The sequence below is a fragment of the Sus scrofa genome, chromosome 8, assembly GCF_000003025.6.
Source record: "Sus scrofa isolate TJ Tabasco breed Duroc chromosome 8, Sscrofa11.1, whole genome shotgun sequence".
NCBI classification, from domain to species: Eukaryota; Metazoa; Chordata; class Mammalia; order Artiodactyla; family Suidae; genus Sus; species Sus scrofa.
Window position 1 is genome coordinate 124,543,689 of NC_010450.4, and position 13,159 is coordinate 124,556,847.

At 41.9% G+C, this 13,159-nt stretch overlaps 1 protein-coding gene across 23 annotated transcripts in view; it reads right to left on the bottom strand.

Moving 5' to 3' along the window:
• BMPR1B (bone morphogenetic protein receptor type 1B) overlaps positions 1-13,159 on the bottom strand; it is a 499,194-nt gene that overhangs the window by 7,041 nt on the left and 478,994 nt on the right. For all 23 annotated transcript variants that reach the window (XM_021100423.1, XM_021100409.1, XM_021100418.1 and 20 more), the window contains 1 exon segment: positions 2,944-3,119. In XM_021100423.1, the coding sequence (XP_020956082.1) occupies positions 2,944-3,119 (176 nt within the window).

The following is a 13,159-nucleotide window of genomic DNA, read 5'->3' on the forward strand; positions in this document are numbered from 1 at the left end:
CGTCTGTGTCACTCCTTTCTTCTTATCATGCAATCAAGTGATCACTGTTTACCACGTCTGCTCCCTTTGTGTCTCAAAACTTCACAATTTTCTTTTTTCTTCCACGGTTTGAAAGGCCTGGATATGTCTACGTCACCCCAAAGCACCCGGACTCAAAAGATGAGCCCCCAGACTTGCAAAACCTGCATAAAGCAAAGTGTCAGGGACCAGAACTTCATGAGCTTTGCCTTTCTGGAGACAGAAAAGCAACTCGTTTGCTGAGAACTTACTATCTACCAGGCGTGGAGGCAGCTTACGGGTTATAATGTATCGTCTTAAATTCTCACACACACATTTATGAGATAACATTATTATCCACATGAAGCAGATGAGCAACGTGGGTTTTGAAGGATGAAGTAAATTGCTGAAGGCCACACAGTTCCTAGGAGGTAGAGCTGAGACTCTAAAAAATACACGTCAATCTTATGCTGAGATAAGGGGCTGTTTTGGTACCTCTTACATCTCCTCAGGCAAAGAGGAGGCCTAGCAGAGCAGTGACTACCCTCCTTCTTTCTAGTTAAGCAGAGAACCAGGTCTCCTTCAGTCCAGTCTTCGGGCTTTCAAATACAGGCTTCTTGAAGCCCTATTCGCTTTAGATATTCAGGAAAACCTAATTAGAAAAGTAATGCTGGAGTTCCCCTCATGGCGCAGTGGAACCGAATCCGACTAGGAACCATGAGGTTGTGGGTTTCATCCCTGGCCTCGCTTGGTGGGTTAAGGATCCAGCATTGCTGTGAGCTGTGGTGCAGGTCGCGGACGCGGCTCGGATCTGGTGTTGCTGTGGCTGGGGCCTAGGCTGGTGGCTACAGCTCCGATTGGACCCCTAGCCTGGGAATCTCCATATGCCATGGGTGTGGCCCTAAAAAGGACAAGAAAAAAAAAACAAAAGGAAAAGTAAGGCTGTGCCCTGCTACTCCTTTGACTTCTATAAACCTACCTGAATAAAATGTTTAAGCATATTATTTAAAAATAGGCTCATCTACTTTTTTTGTTTGTTTGTTTGCTTTGTCTTTTTGCCTTTTTCTTGAGCCGCTCCTGCATCATATGGAGGTTCCCAGGCTAGGGGTCCAATCGGAGCTGTAGCCACCGGCCCACGCCTGAGCCACAGCAACGCAGGATCCCGAGCCGCATCTGCGACCTACACCACAGCTCATGGCAACGCCGGACCCTTAACCCACTGAGCAAGGGCAGGAATCGAACCCGCAACCTCATGGTTCCTAGTCGGATTCGTTAACCACTGCGCCACGACGGGAACTCCTAGGCTCATCTACTCTTAATAAAGCATGGCCTCATAATTATGATGGGAGATGTACAAAATGTCTGGGTAGGAAAAATTTTCTACATTAACTTTGCTTTTGGACTGAAGACTTTTCTCGCTTTAGAGGGAATGTGTGCTGATTTAAATTGCTTATAAGAGGCACAGAATTCCCAGAGTGATTAGAAGCCACTGCCTCATTGAAAACGTTCTTCGGTGTATGAATGCCTGCTGATTGACCATTTGTCCTTCATATTTAAATCTGAATCTGAATGTAAGTGAAGGCTCTACCAACCAAAATGAAATTTTTTTTTAAAGAAGCTAACATGGACTGAGTGCTATTTACAAGCCAGGAAGTTTTAATTCTTTTTCCAATCACTGAAACCTCAGAGCAACCATCTGAGGTAGAGAGGATAATTTACCTCCTTCGGACAACAAGGGAACAGAAACAGAGAAAAATTTAGTAAGTTGTCAAAGGTTCACGATAAAGGGCAAGTTCCCAAAACAAAGCCGGTACTAGCTGAGTGCATGCTGCACTTTCAGACTCTTGGACACACGCACGTTTTCATGAAAGCGAGGAACTAGCTGTCTTAAGAAAAGGCAGTAGCATAACGGTCTCTTAATGAGCACAACTGTGAATAGAGCCATAAACAGGGGACTGTTTTTAATTTTTTTTTTTGGTCTTTTTAGGACCGTACCTGAGGCATAAGGAAGTTCTCAGGCTTGGGGTTGAATTGGAGCTACAGCTGCCAGTTATAGCCACAGCCACAGCAATGACAGATCTGAGCCACGCCTGCAACCTACACCACAGCTCATGTGAATGTCAGATTCTTAACCCACTGATCGAGGCCAGGAATTAAACCTGTGTCCTCATGGATACTAGTTGGATTCCTTACCGCTGAGCCACGACGGGAACTCCACAAACAGGGTGCTTGATACTGAAGAGCCTAAGCCTCCTCTCCTCCCTAAAAGATGTTGAAATCTATTCAAAGACAGATTATGCAGCTGGTAAACAAAATACTACAGGCAATAATCATACCTCTGAATATTTAAGGATGTTTTCTTAGTCTTACTAGGGAATCTCTGTAGAAAAATTACCATGAACGAGAATAATTTTCTTATTGCTTTCATTTCCTTTTACTACAAGCTGATGTTTTCAAACTGCTTTATGCGGAAGTATTATCGGAAGTGGGGAGTTAAACAGTGGGAGCCCCACCCATGTTTCTGTCTCCCTCCATGTGCACAGAGGAAGCCACACGAAAGGGGCATTGATATTGGGGGGTGGGGCGCAGGGGGTGGCAGGAAGCTGCTGGAAGGGATAAGCAAGGGGGTTTGGCTTGATGGAACACGAGCTCCAGAGACCAAGGGGCCAACACATTTCGTGGAAGGGGGTGAGCTCTGAAAAGGCAAGAGCAAGGAAATGATGAGTCTCTTCTGACGGTGGGTCCAGAAGAGACCCATCTGAAGCAGGTGGGGGGAAGGAGGCAGTCAAAGCCAACGCCAAGAGGTTAAATATCATTTCCTGGAAGGACTGTGACTGCACCAATGGAAATGAGGGGAAAAACAAAGTCCGATCTGATTTTGTAAACAATAATCCTGGATTTCTGGTCAGCGAGGACTTGCAGCAGCTCCAACAGCCTGTTGCTTACCTCCTGATACGCATCTCCTAGCAACCTCCCAAAGGATGAGTCCAAAGCTGTACATGTCGGCCATGATGTAGGACTGAAAGTGATTCCTGTTCAAGCTCTCATCCAGCACTTCTGGAGCCATGTAGCGCTTGGTGCCAACTCGGGTGTTGGGTGGTATGTCGACCTCGTTTGTATCACTAAGGAAAAAGGAGAGCCAAGCACCATCAGCGGTGAAGAGGATCAATGAATGACAAGGACCAGTCAAGGGGATTCCTGATCCAGGGCTTCAGGGACAGGTGGGAAAGGATATCCTTTCAGGGAGTAACGCTTTATAAAAAAACATTTCTTGGAGTTCCCATTGGAGCTCAGTGGTAATGAACCCAATTAGTACCCATGAGGTTGCAAGTTCCATCCCTGGCCTTGCTCAGTGGGTTGAGGATCCAGTGTGGCCATGAGCTGTGGTGTAGGTTGCAGATGAGGCTAAGATCCCAAGTTGCTGTGGCTGTGGTGTAGGCCGGCAGCTTCAGCTCCAATTCAACCCCTAGTAGCTTGGGAACTTCCATATGCTGTGGATGCAGCCCTGAAAAAAAAGAAAAAAAAGAAAAAGAAAAATTATTGCCCCAAATTAAGTTACAAATTCACAGGTAAAAACCTAATGAAGATGATATTCAATCAGAATGAAGGTGCCATGTAGAGGCTTACACTGCCACTAGAGCAAATGTTAAGTCTAAATTACTGCTAAACACTTGTGAAGTATCTAAAAAATACAGTCCTTCCCTTCATATTTTAGTAGCTTTACTCTTTTTTTTTTTTTTTTTTTCCTGCTACACCCATGGTACTGGCAAGTTCCCAGGCCAGGGATCAAACCTGAGCCACAGCATTGACAATACTGAATCTTAACTGCTAGGCCACCAGGGGACTCCAATAGCAGCTTTACTCTTAAAATGGCATGTGCGCATGCCAACTCAGTTTGTTTGAAATGTTTTTTTGTGGCTGTATCCTTGGCATATGGAGGTTCCCAGGCCAGGGGTCAAATCAGAGCTGCAGCTGCCAGCCTACACCACAGCCAGATCTGAGCCACGTCTGTGACCTACACCACAGCTCACAGCAAAGCCAGATCCTTAACCCACCGAGCGAGGCCAAGGATCAAACCTGCATCCTCACAGATACTGTTGGGTTCTTAACCCACTGAGCCATAACAGGAAATCCTAAGATGTCTGTCCTTCCTTCCTTCCTTCCCTTCCTTCCATCCTCTTTTATTTTGTCTTTTTAGGGCTGCACCCACGGCATACAGAGGTTCCCAGGCTAGGGGTCAGCTCCGGCCTACGCCACAGCAAGGCAGGATCCAAGCCACATCTGTAACCTCCACCACAGCTCACAGCAATGCCGGATCCCTAACCCACTAAGCAAGGCCAGGGATCGAACCCACAACCTCATGGTTCCTAGTTGGATTCGTTTCTGCTGCGCCACGACGGGAGCTCCTGAGATGGTTATTTCTTAAACCAAGCATGGTGAGACTTTTCTATCTGCCAACAAGTAAAAATGTGAGGAGAGGACCAACAAAGCCCTGCGAATGTTTTAATTTGGTAAGCGGGGATGTACAGACAGCTTTCTACTACCACTGTCCTACCATAAACCAAACAACATGGATTTTTCATCAAAAAGGCAATCAGTGCGTATAATGTCTTGAGCTTTGGGACAACGTCACAGCATGACCCCTTCATTATTATTTCCGGTAGCCAGGGAGCGCACCCCTGCTGGAAGGCACCCATCCACAGCCTGCCACACGGGAACCATGGCCTCTGCACAGTGAGCTGGCACACCAGCCATGCGCCCACGTTTCCATGCTGGTGAGAGATGGACCATCACACGAGAGGAGACGTGTAACGCCGCTGCCAGCACAGCGTGAGCACACGTCAGAGGTTTCACAGGTCCGCACCTCAACAGAAACCAGTGGAACGAAGAAGGACTGAGCCCCTGTTTTGATAGATGAGACTTCGTAAGACAGAAAAGGTACCAAAACTCATGACGAAACTCTAGTTTCTGGAAAATCTTGGACAAACCCTCCTCTCTCCCGATTCCCAAGACTGGGCTTTCCTTTTTCTTTCTGCCACACTCCACGGATGCTCCAGCGTTGACACACGCCTTTCCTTGACGTGGCAAACAGCCGTGTGTATCAAACATCACATTTCCCACGCTGTCTGTGATAACAGAAAACTTGGCGAAAGACTAGCGGCTTTTGGGAAAGACTTCTGCGTTTGATCTTATTGCCTCAATCTCAATCTGCTAAAACATAACCTATTGCGATGGTCATTTAGGAAAATTTAAAGAGTGGTCTTTGTATCTATCTCAAAACTGTTTACATTTACTAAAACTTATCAATATAAAGCTTCATTCTTACAACCATTTCAAATTCACTTTCAGCTAAAACCCTTCATCTAAAGCTGTCTCATCAGATGTGTCACCAGGTTACTCATGAGGCTCTTCAGGACCTTCTGAAAACAACGACCCTAAAGAAGCCTATTTTCCTAAAATAAAAGTTCAAGTAGAAACCTGTTTTTTCTTTTGTGGCTGCCCCACAGCACGTGGAAGTTCCTGGGCCAGGGATCAGACCCGAGCCACGGCTGCGGCAACACCGGATATCCTTTCACCCACTGTGCCAGGCTGAGGATGAAACCTGCATCCCAGTGCTGCAGAGATGCCACCCATCCTGTCGCGCCACAGCAAAAACTCCGAAATTTTCAAAAATGAAAAAAGCTAAAGAGCCAGTCCCCCTCACCATCTCTAAATGCAGGTCGTAGTGCTCTGGCTCCTGGACTGGAAAAATAGTGCAAAACGTGAAGCTTAGTGTTTACCAGCAGGATACAGTAGAGGAATGTCACCTGTGCCCCTGAATAGTTCATGGTAAGGGAGGAACGTTGAGCCAAGCAGAGGCTTAATGATAACCTGGAAAAATAGCAGATGTAAAAGATGCCACAAAGGCTCCCCCTTCAATTACAATTTCTCTCCTCTTCTGCCCACCACATCCTCGCATGTGGACACACAGTGGGTATTCCGTTAATGTGTAACATGCCTGTGTTATAATTCTGACTCATTAGAGAAAGTCAGTGGTGGGTAGAGGATTCTGCATTCAATGCAGAGAAACAAACATGGGGGTTTGCAGATGGAAAGAAGACAGAACCAATTATATTCCAGAACATGTCCTAGGAAAGGAAACCAAGAACTATCTTAGCAAAAGGGACTGTTGGGCCAAAGGCACACCCTGACTACAGCTGATAAAGATTACAGGCAATTCCTTTCCATTCTTACACTTCGCTCTGTAACACTGTGTTTGGATTTGGAAGGTCAGGAAGGACTGATGGAAGCGGCGACGTGAAGACTCTACTGGAAAGCTGAATTCGTCCCTGATGACGACAGAATTGAGATTTATGTTGGCCAAACTACATACGGTTTATCTCTAATCTCTCATTCCCTCAAACACTGAAAAAATGTATAACCAAGGATTCTTCTTGTCCATCAAATGCCCCCAAACCAGTTCCTTACCCAGGCCAGGCATGCTCAGCACATGCTCCTCCACCTTCCTCTCCCAGCCTGCATGCTTCCTCAGTAGGATGTGAAGTAACAGCTTCCTTTGGGAATGTCTGAAGAATTGTCCTCCAGCAGAAGAGTATGAAGAAATATTTTGCTTATAGGATCTCAGTAAATATCAACCTTCCAACCTAAGGCTGCCAACTCCTCTGAGGCCTGAATAACTGTCATAGTCATTTGGAATGTCCCTAAAGAGATGATCCCCACCCTATCTCCATTCGTGGTGTGCCTGGCTCATGGCAGATAAAGAATATACTTTTTGTTTTAGTTTTTGGCCATGCCTGTGGCATGCAGAAATTCCTGGGCCAGGGATTCAATCTGCACCACAGCAGCAACCCGAGCTGCTGCAGTGACAATGACAGGTCCTTATCCTGGTGCACCACAAGGGAACTGCAAAAACATCCTTTAAATGCAAAAAGGAAAAGGGATTTTTTTTTTTTTTACAGTCAACTTCGCTATGGATGATTTAAAGAGAAATGTATAAATCTCCATTATATATAGACCATAAAATGAGACAGTACTGATAATCGAGGAGGATAAATGAAGTTTGTTAAGCAAATTAATCTTGTAACAGATGACTATTAACCTAATGGCAAATGCTTTTAGCACTTTATTTAAAGAACAAACATACTAATTTTAAGTAATTCCCATCTGATATTATAAAGTATCAGATCCTCCCAGACATACAGCTCTGGCCCTTCTTCCTCAGGAGGGTTTCTCTGCATGAAAGTAACTAAACTACATTTCTCTCCCAGGGCTTCGGTCACATCATCTGACCTGCTCCCCAGTAAGGGCAGTGGGAAACGAAACTTGTGTTAATCTTCAAGGCCAAAAAGGGCAATGAGAGTTATTTAATACTGAGGCACCAAGAATAAAGGAAGAAAAAGAGACAGGAAGTATAGTCAGTGCAGAACCTGTGGGATAGTAAGGAAGGAAAGGGCCAACGAGAAAGAATGAAGCAGAAAAAGTCAGGCTGCTGTCAGTTTTCCCTGCCTTCCTCTTCCATGGAGGCTGGCAGGCGTCCCATCAGCAGATAAGCTGTGCTAAGTTCCCTTGAGCCTAAAGCCACATCTAAAAACACCCCTTGACATGGCACTTCCCACCAGAGCAACAAGACCCAACTCCATCCACCAATGCACAGAAATCAGTTCCTCCCACCAGGAAGCCCACACAAGCCCCCAAACCAAACTCACTCACCAGGGGCAGACACTAGAAGCAAAAATAAATACAACCCTGCAGTATGGAAGAGAAACCACAAACACAGAAAGTCAGACAAAATGGAACTGCAGAGAAATAAGTTTCAGGTGAAGGAAAAGGTAAAATCCAGAACAACTAACTGAAGTAGAAATAGGCAATCTACCTGAAAAAATAATTCAGAGTAATGACAGTCAAGATGATTTGAAATCTCATAAAAGAAATGGAAGCACAGACCCAAAAGACACAAGAACTATTTAAAAAAGAGATAGAAGATTTAAAGAACAAACAGAGATGAACAATAAAATAACTGAAATGAAAAATAGAAGAAATTGATAGCAGAATAAATGAGGCAGGAGAACAAAGAGGTGAGCTGGATAACAGGTTGACTGAAATCACTGCTATGGAAAAGAATAAAGGAAAAAGAATGAAAATAAATGAGGGCAGTCTAAAAGAACTCTGGGACAATATTAAATGGACCAACATTCAAATTATTGGGGTCCCAGAAGGGCCTGAGAAAATATTTGGGGAGACAATAGCCAAACATTTCCCTAACATAGGAAAGGAAACACTCAAGGTCAGAAAGTGCTGAGACTCCCATACAGGAAAAACCCGAGGAGGAAGATGCTGAGACACATATTAATCAAACTGACCAGAATTAAAGATAAAGAGAAAATATCAAAAGCAAAAAGGGAAAAGCAACAAATAACATCAAGGGAATCCCCATTAAGCTATCAGCTGACTTGTCAGCAGAAACTCTGCAGAGCAGAAGGGAATGGCACTATATATTTAAAGTGATGAAAGGGACAAACTTACAACCAAAAATACTCTACCTGGCTAGGCTTTCTGTCAGACTCAAAGGAGAATTCAAAAGCTTTACAGACACACAAAAGCTGAGAGAATTCAGCACCACCAAACTAGCTTTGCAAGAAAAGCTAAAGGAAATTCTCTGGGGAGAAAAGAAAAGGCCACAACTAGAAATAAGAAAATTACAAATAACGGAGTTCCCGTTGTGGCGCAGTGGTTAACGAATCCGACTAGGAACCATGAGGTTGTGGGTTCGATCCCTGCCCTTGCTCAGTGGGTTAACAATCCAGTGTTGCCATAAGCTGTGGTGTAGGTCACAGACGTGGCTTGGATCCTGCGTTGCTGTGGCTCTGGTGTAGGCCGGTGGCTACAGCTCTGATTGGACCCCTAGCCTGGGAACCTCCATATGCCGCAGGAACGGCCCAAGAAATGGCAAAAAGACAAACAAACAAACAAAAAAATAAAATTACAAATAGGAAAGCTTGTTGGTAAAGATAAACATACAGTAAAGGTAGGAAACCATCCACATACAAATATGATATCAAAACCAACAACTGTGAAGAAAGTATAAATGCAGGATATTTGAAATGCATTTAAAATTAAGAGAACAGGAGTTCCCGTCGTGGCGCAGTGGTTAACGAATCCGACTAGGAACCATGAGGTTGCAGGTTCGATCCCTGCCCTTGCTCAGTGGGTTGACGATCCGGCGTTGCCGTGAGCTGTGGTGTAGGTTGCAGACACGGCTCGGATCCAGCGTTGCTGTGGCTCTGGCGTAGGCCGGTGGCTACAGCTCTGATTCAACCCCTAGCCTGGGATACTCCATATGCCGCGGGAGCGGCCCAAGAAATAGCAACAACAACAACAAAAAAGACAAAAGACAAAAATAAATAAATAAATAAATAAATAAATAAAATTAAGAGAACAGCAACTTAAACTTGTATATACATAGACTGCTATATCTAAATCTCATACTAACCTCAAACTGAACATTTACAATAGCTACACCCACACAAAAAGAAAAAGCAACCCAAACATAACACTAAAGATGGTCAAAAAACAACAAGAAAAGAGAACAAAAGAGGAAGGGAAGAAAAAAGACTAACAAAAACAAATCTGAAACAATTAACAAAATGCCAATAAGAACTTACATACTGATAATTACCTTAAGTATAAATGGATTAAGTGGTCCAACCAAAAGACACAGACTGGCTGATTGGATTAAAAAACACCCCCAATAAATATGCTGTCTACAAATGACCCATTTCATATCTAGGGTCACATACAGACTGAAACAAAGGAATGGAAAAAGATATTCCATGCAAATGGAAATCAAAGGAAAGCTGAAATAGCAATATGAATATCAGACAAAACAGACTTTAAAATAAAAACAGTTACAAGATACAAAGGAGGAAACTACATAATGATCAAGGGATCAATCCAAGAAGAAGATGTAACAATAGTAAATATATATGCACCTAAGACAGGAGCACATCAATATATAAGGCAAACAATAACAGCCATAAAAGGAGAAATTGACAGTAACACAATAAGAGTGGGAGACTTGAACATCCCACTCATATCAACAGACAGATCATCCGGACAGAAAATTAATGAGGAAACACAGGCCTTAAGTGACAGATTAGACTAGATGGACATTAACTGGTATTTATAGAACATTCTATCTGAAAACAGAATGCACATTCTTCTCAAGTGTACATGGAACGTTCTCCAAAATAGATACATGCTGGGCTACAATGCTAGCCTCAGTAAATTTAAGAAAAGTGAAATCATATCAAGTATCTTTTCCAACCACAACATTAAGCAATTAGAAATAAATTACAAGAAAAAAAAAACTACAAAAACCACAAACAAGTGGAAGCTAAACAGTATGTTACAAAACAGCCAAAGGACCAGTGGAAAAAAAATCAAAGAGGGAATCAACACCTAGAGACAAATGAAAATGAAAACACAATGATCTATAACCCAAGGAACAGAGCAAAAGCTATTCTAAGAGGGAAACTTATAGCAATACAAACTTAATTCAGGAAACAAACAAACAAACAAAAATCTCAAACAACCTAACCTTACATCTAAAGCAAATAGAGAAAGAAGAACAAACAAAACACAAAGTTAGTAGAAGGGAAGAAATCATAAAGATCAGGGCAGAAATAAATGAAATAGAGATGAAGAAAACAATAGAAAAGATCAACGAAACTAAAAGCTGGTTGTTTGAAAAGATCAACAAAAATGATAAACCTTAAGCCAGTCTTATCAAGAAAAAAAGGGAGAAGGATCAAATCAGTAACATTAGAAATTAAAAAGGAGAAGTTACAACTGACAAGACAAAAATACAAAGGATCATAAAAGACTACTACAAGGAATTCTATGCCAATAAAATGAAAAAACTAGAAGAAATGAACAAATTCTTAGAAAGGTACAATCTTTCCCATCTTCCAAGACCAAACTAGGAAGAAAAAGAAAATATGTAGACTACTCACAAGTACTGAAAATGAAACTGATTTAAATACTTCCGACAAAGAAAAGCCCAGAACCAGATGGCTTCAGAAGGAAATTCTATTAAACATTAAGAGAAGAGTTAACACCTATTCTTCTGAAACTATTCCAAAATTTTCAGAGGAAATAACACTCCTGGACTCATTCTATGAGACCACCATCACCCTGATACCAAAGTCAGACAAAGACATAACAAAAAAAAAAAAAAAAAAGAAAGAAAATTACAGGATAATATCACTGATTGACACAAATGCAAATATCCTCCACAAAATACTACCACACTGAATTCAACAATACATTAAAAGGATCATACACCATGAGTGAGATTCATCCCAGTGATGCAAGGATTTTTCAATATCCAAAAATCAATCAATATGATATACCACATTAACAAACTGAAGAATAAGAACCATATGATCAACAGATGCAGAAAAAGCTTTTGACAAAATTCAACACTCATTTATGGCCCCCCCCAACCCACACACACACTCTCCAGAAAGTGGGCATAGAGGGAACCTACCTTTACATAATAAAGACCATACATGACAAACCCACAGCTAACATGATTTTCAATGGTGAAATGCTGAAAGCATTTATTCTAAGATCAGGAACAAGACAAGGATGTCCACTCTCTCCACTTGTATTAAAAGTCCTAGTCATTGCAATCACAGAAGAAAAAGAAATAAAAGGAATCCAAAATAGAAAAGAAGTAAAATGTCACTGTTTGCAGATGACATGATACTAAACCCAAAAAACCCTAAAGATGCTACCAGTAAACTATGAGAGCTCAGCAATCAATTCAGTGAAACTGCAGGATAAGAAACTAATACACAGAAATATGTTGTTTCTACATACTGACAATGAAAAGATCAGAAATAAAAATTAAGGAAACGGTTGCATCAAAAAAGAACACAGTATCTAGGAATAAACCTACCTAAGGAGGCAAAAGATCTGGACTCTGAGAAGTATAAAATACTGATGGAAGACGACACAAACAAATGGAAAGATATACCATGTTCTTGGATTGGAAGAATCAATACTGTCAAAATGATGATACTACCCAGGGCAATCTGCAGATTCAATGCAATCCTTATCAAATTATCAATGGCATTTTTCACAGAACTAGAATCATTTTAAAATTTATATAGAAACACAAAAGACCCTGAATAGCCAAAGTAGTCCTGAGAAAGAAAAAGGGAGCTGGAGGAATCAGGTTCCCTGACTTCTGACTATACTACAAAGCTACGGTCATCAAAAGAGTATGGTACTGGCACAAATACAGAAATATAGATCAATGGAACAGGGCAGAAAGCCCAGAAACATACCCATGCATCTACGGTCAATTAATCTAGGACAATGCAGGCAAAAATATACAATGGAAAAAAGACAGTCTTTAATAAGTGGTGCTGGGAAAACTAGATAGTTACATGTAAAAGAATGAAATTAGAATATTCTCTAACATTATACACAAAACTAAACTCAAAATGCATTGAAGACCTAAATGAAAGACCTGATACTATGAAACTCTTAGAGGAAAACAGGTAGAATGCTCTTTGACATAAAACTTAGCTGTATCTTTTTGGATCCAACTCATAACAATTCTCATGAGCTTTCAGAAGAAGGGGCCATGTACATCCTTTGAGTTTCCTGAAGCATCTTGCAAACAGCCATGGGACTGATCTGCTGAATTAAGCTCTGCCTAGTCAGATGTCAGCCAATAAGGAGAGTTTTTCTGCAGTGTTTTCCAACAGAATTCACTGTTCCTGTGATTAAATCCTAAGAAATCTCAGTTTCTTAGAAAGTCTTCAATAGGTTCCTCAGAAAACTGAATAGAGAACTACCATATGAACCAGCAATCCCACTCCTAGGCATATGCCCAGACAAAATTTCATTCAAAAGTATACATACACCTGCATGTTTATAGCAGCACTAGTTACAACAGCCAAGACATGGAAACAACCTAAATGTCCACTGACAGATGAACGGATTAAGAGGATGTGGCACATATATACAACGGAATACTCCTCAGTCATAAAAAATAATGAAATAATGCCATTTGCAGCAACATGGATGCAACTAGAGATTCTCATACTGAGTGAATTAAGTCAGAAAGAGAAGGACAAATACTATACGA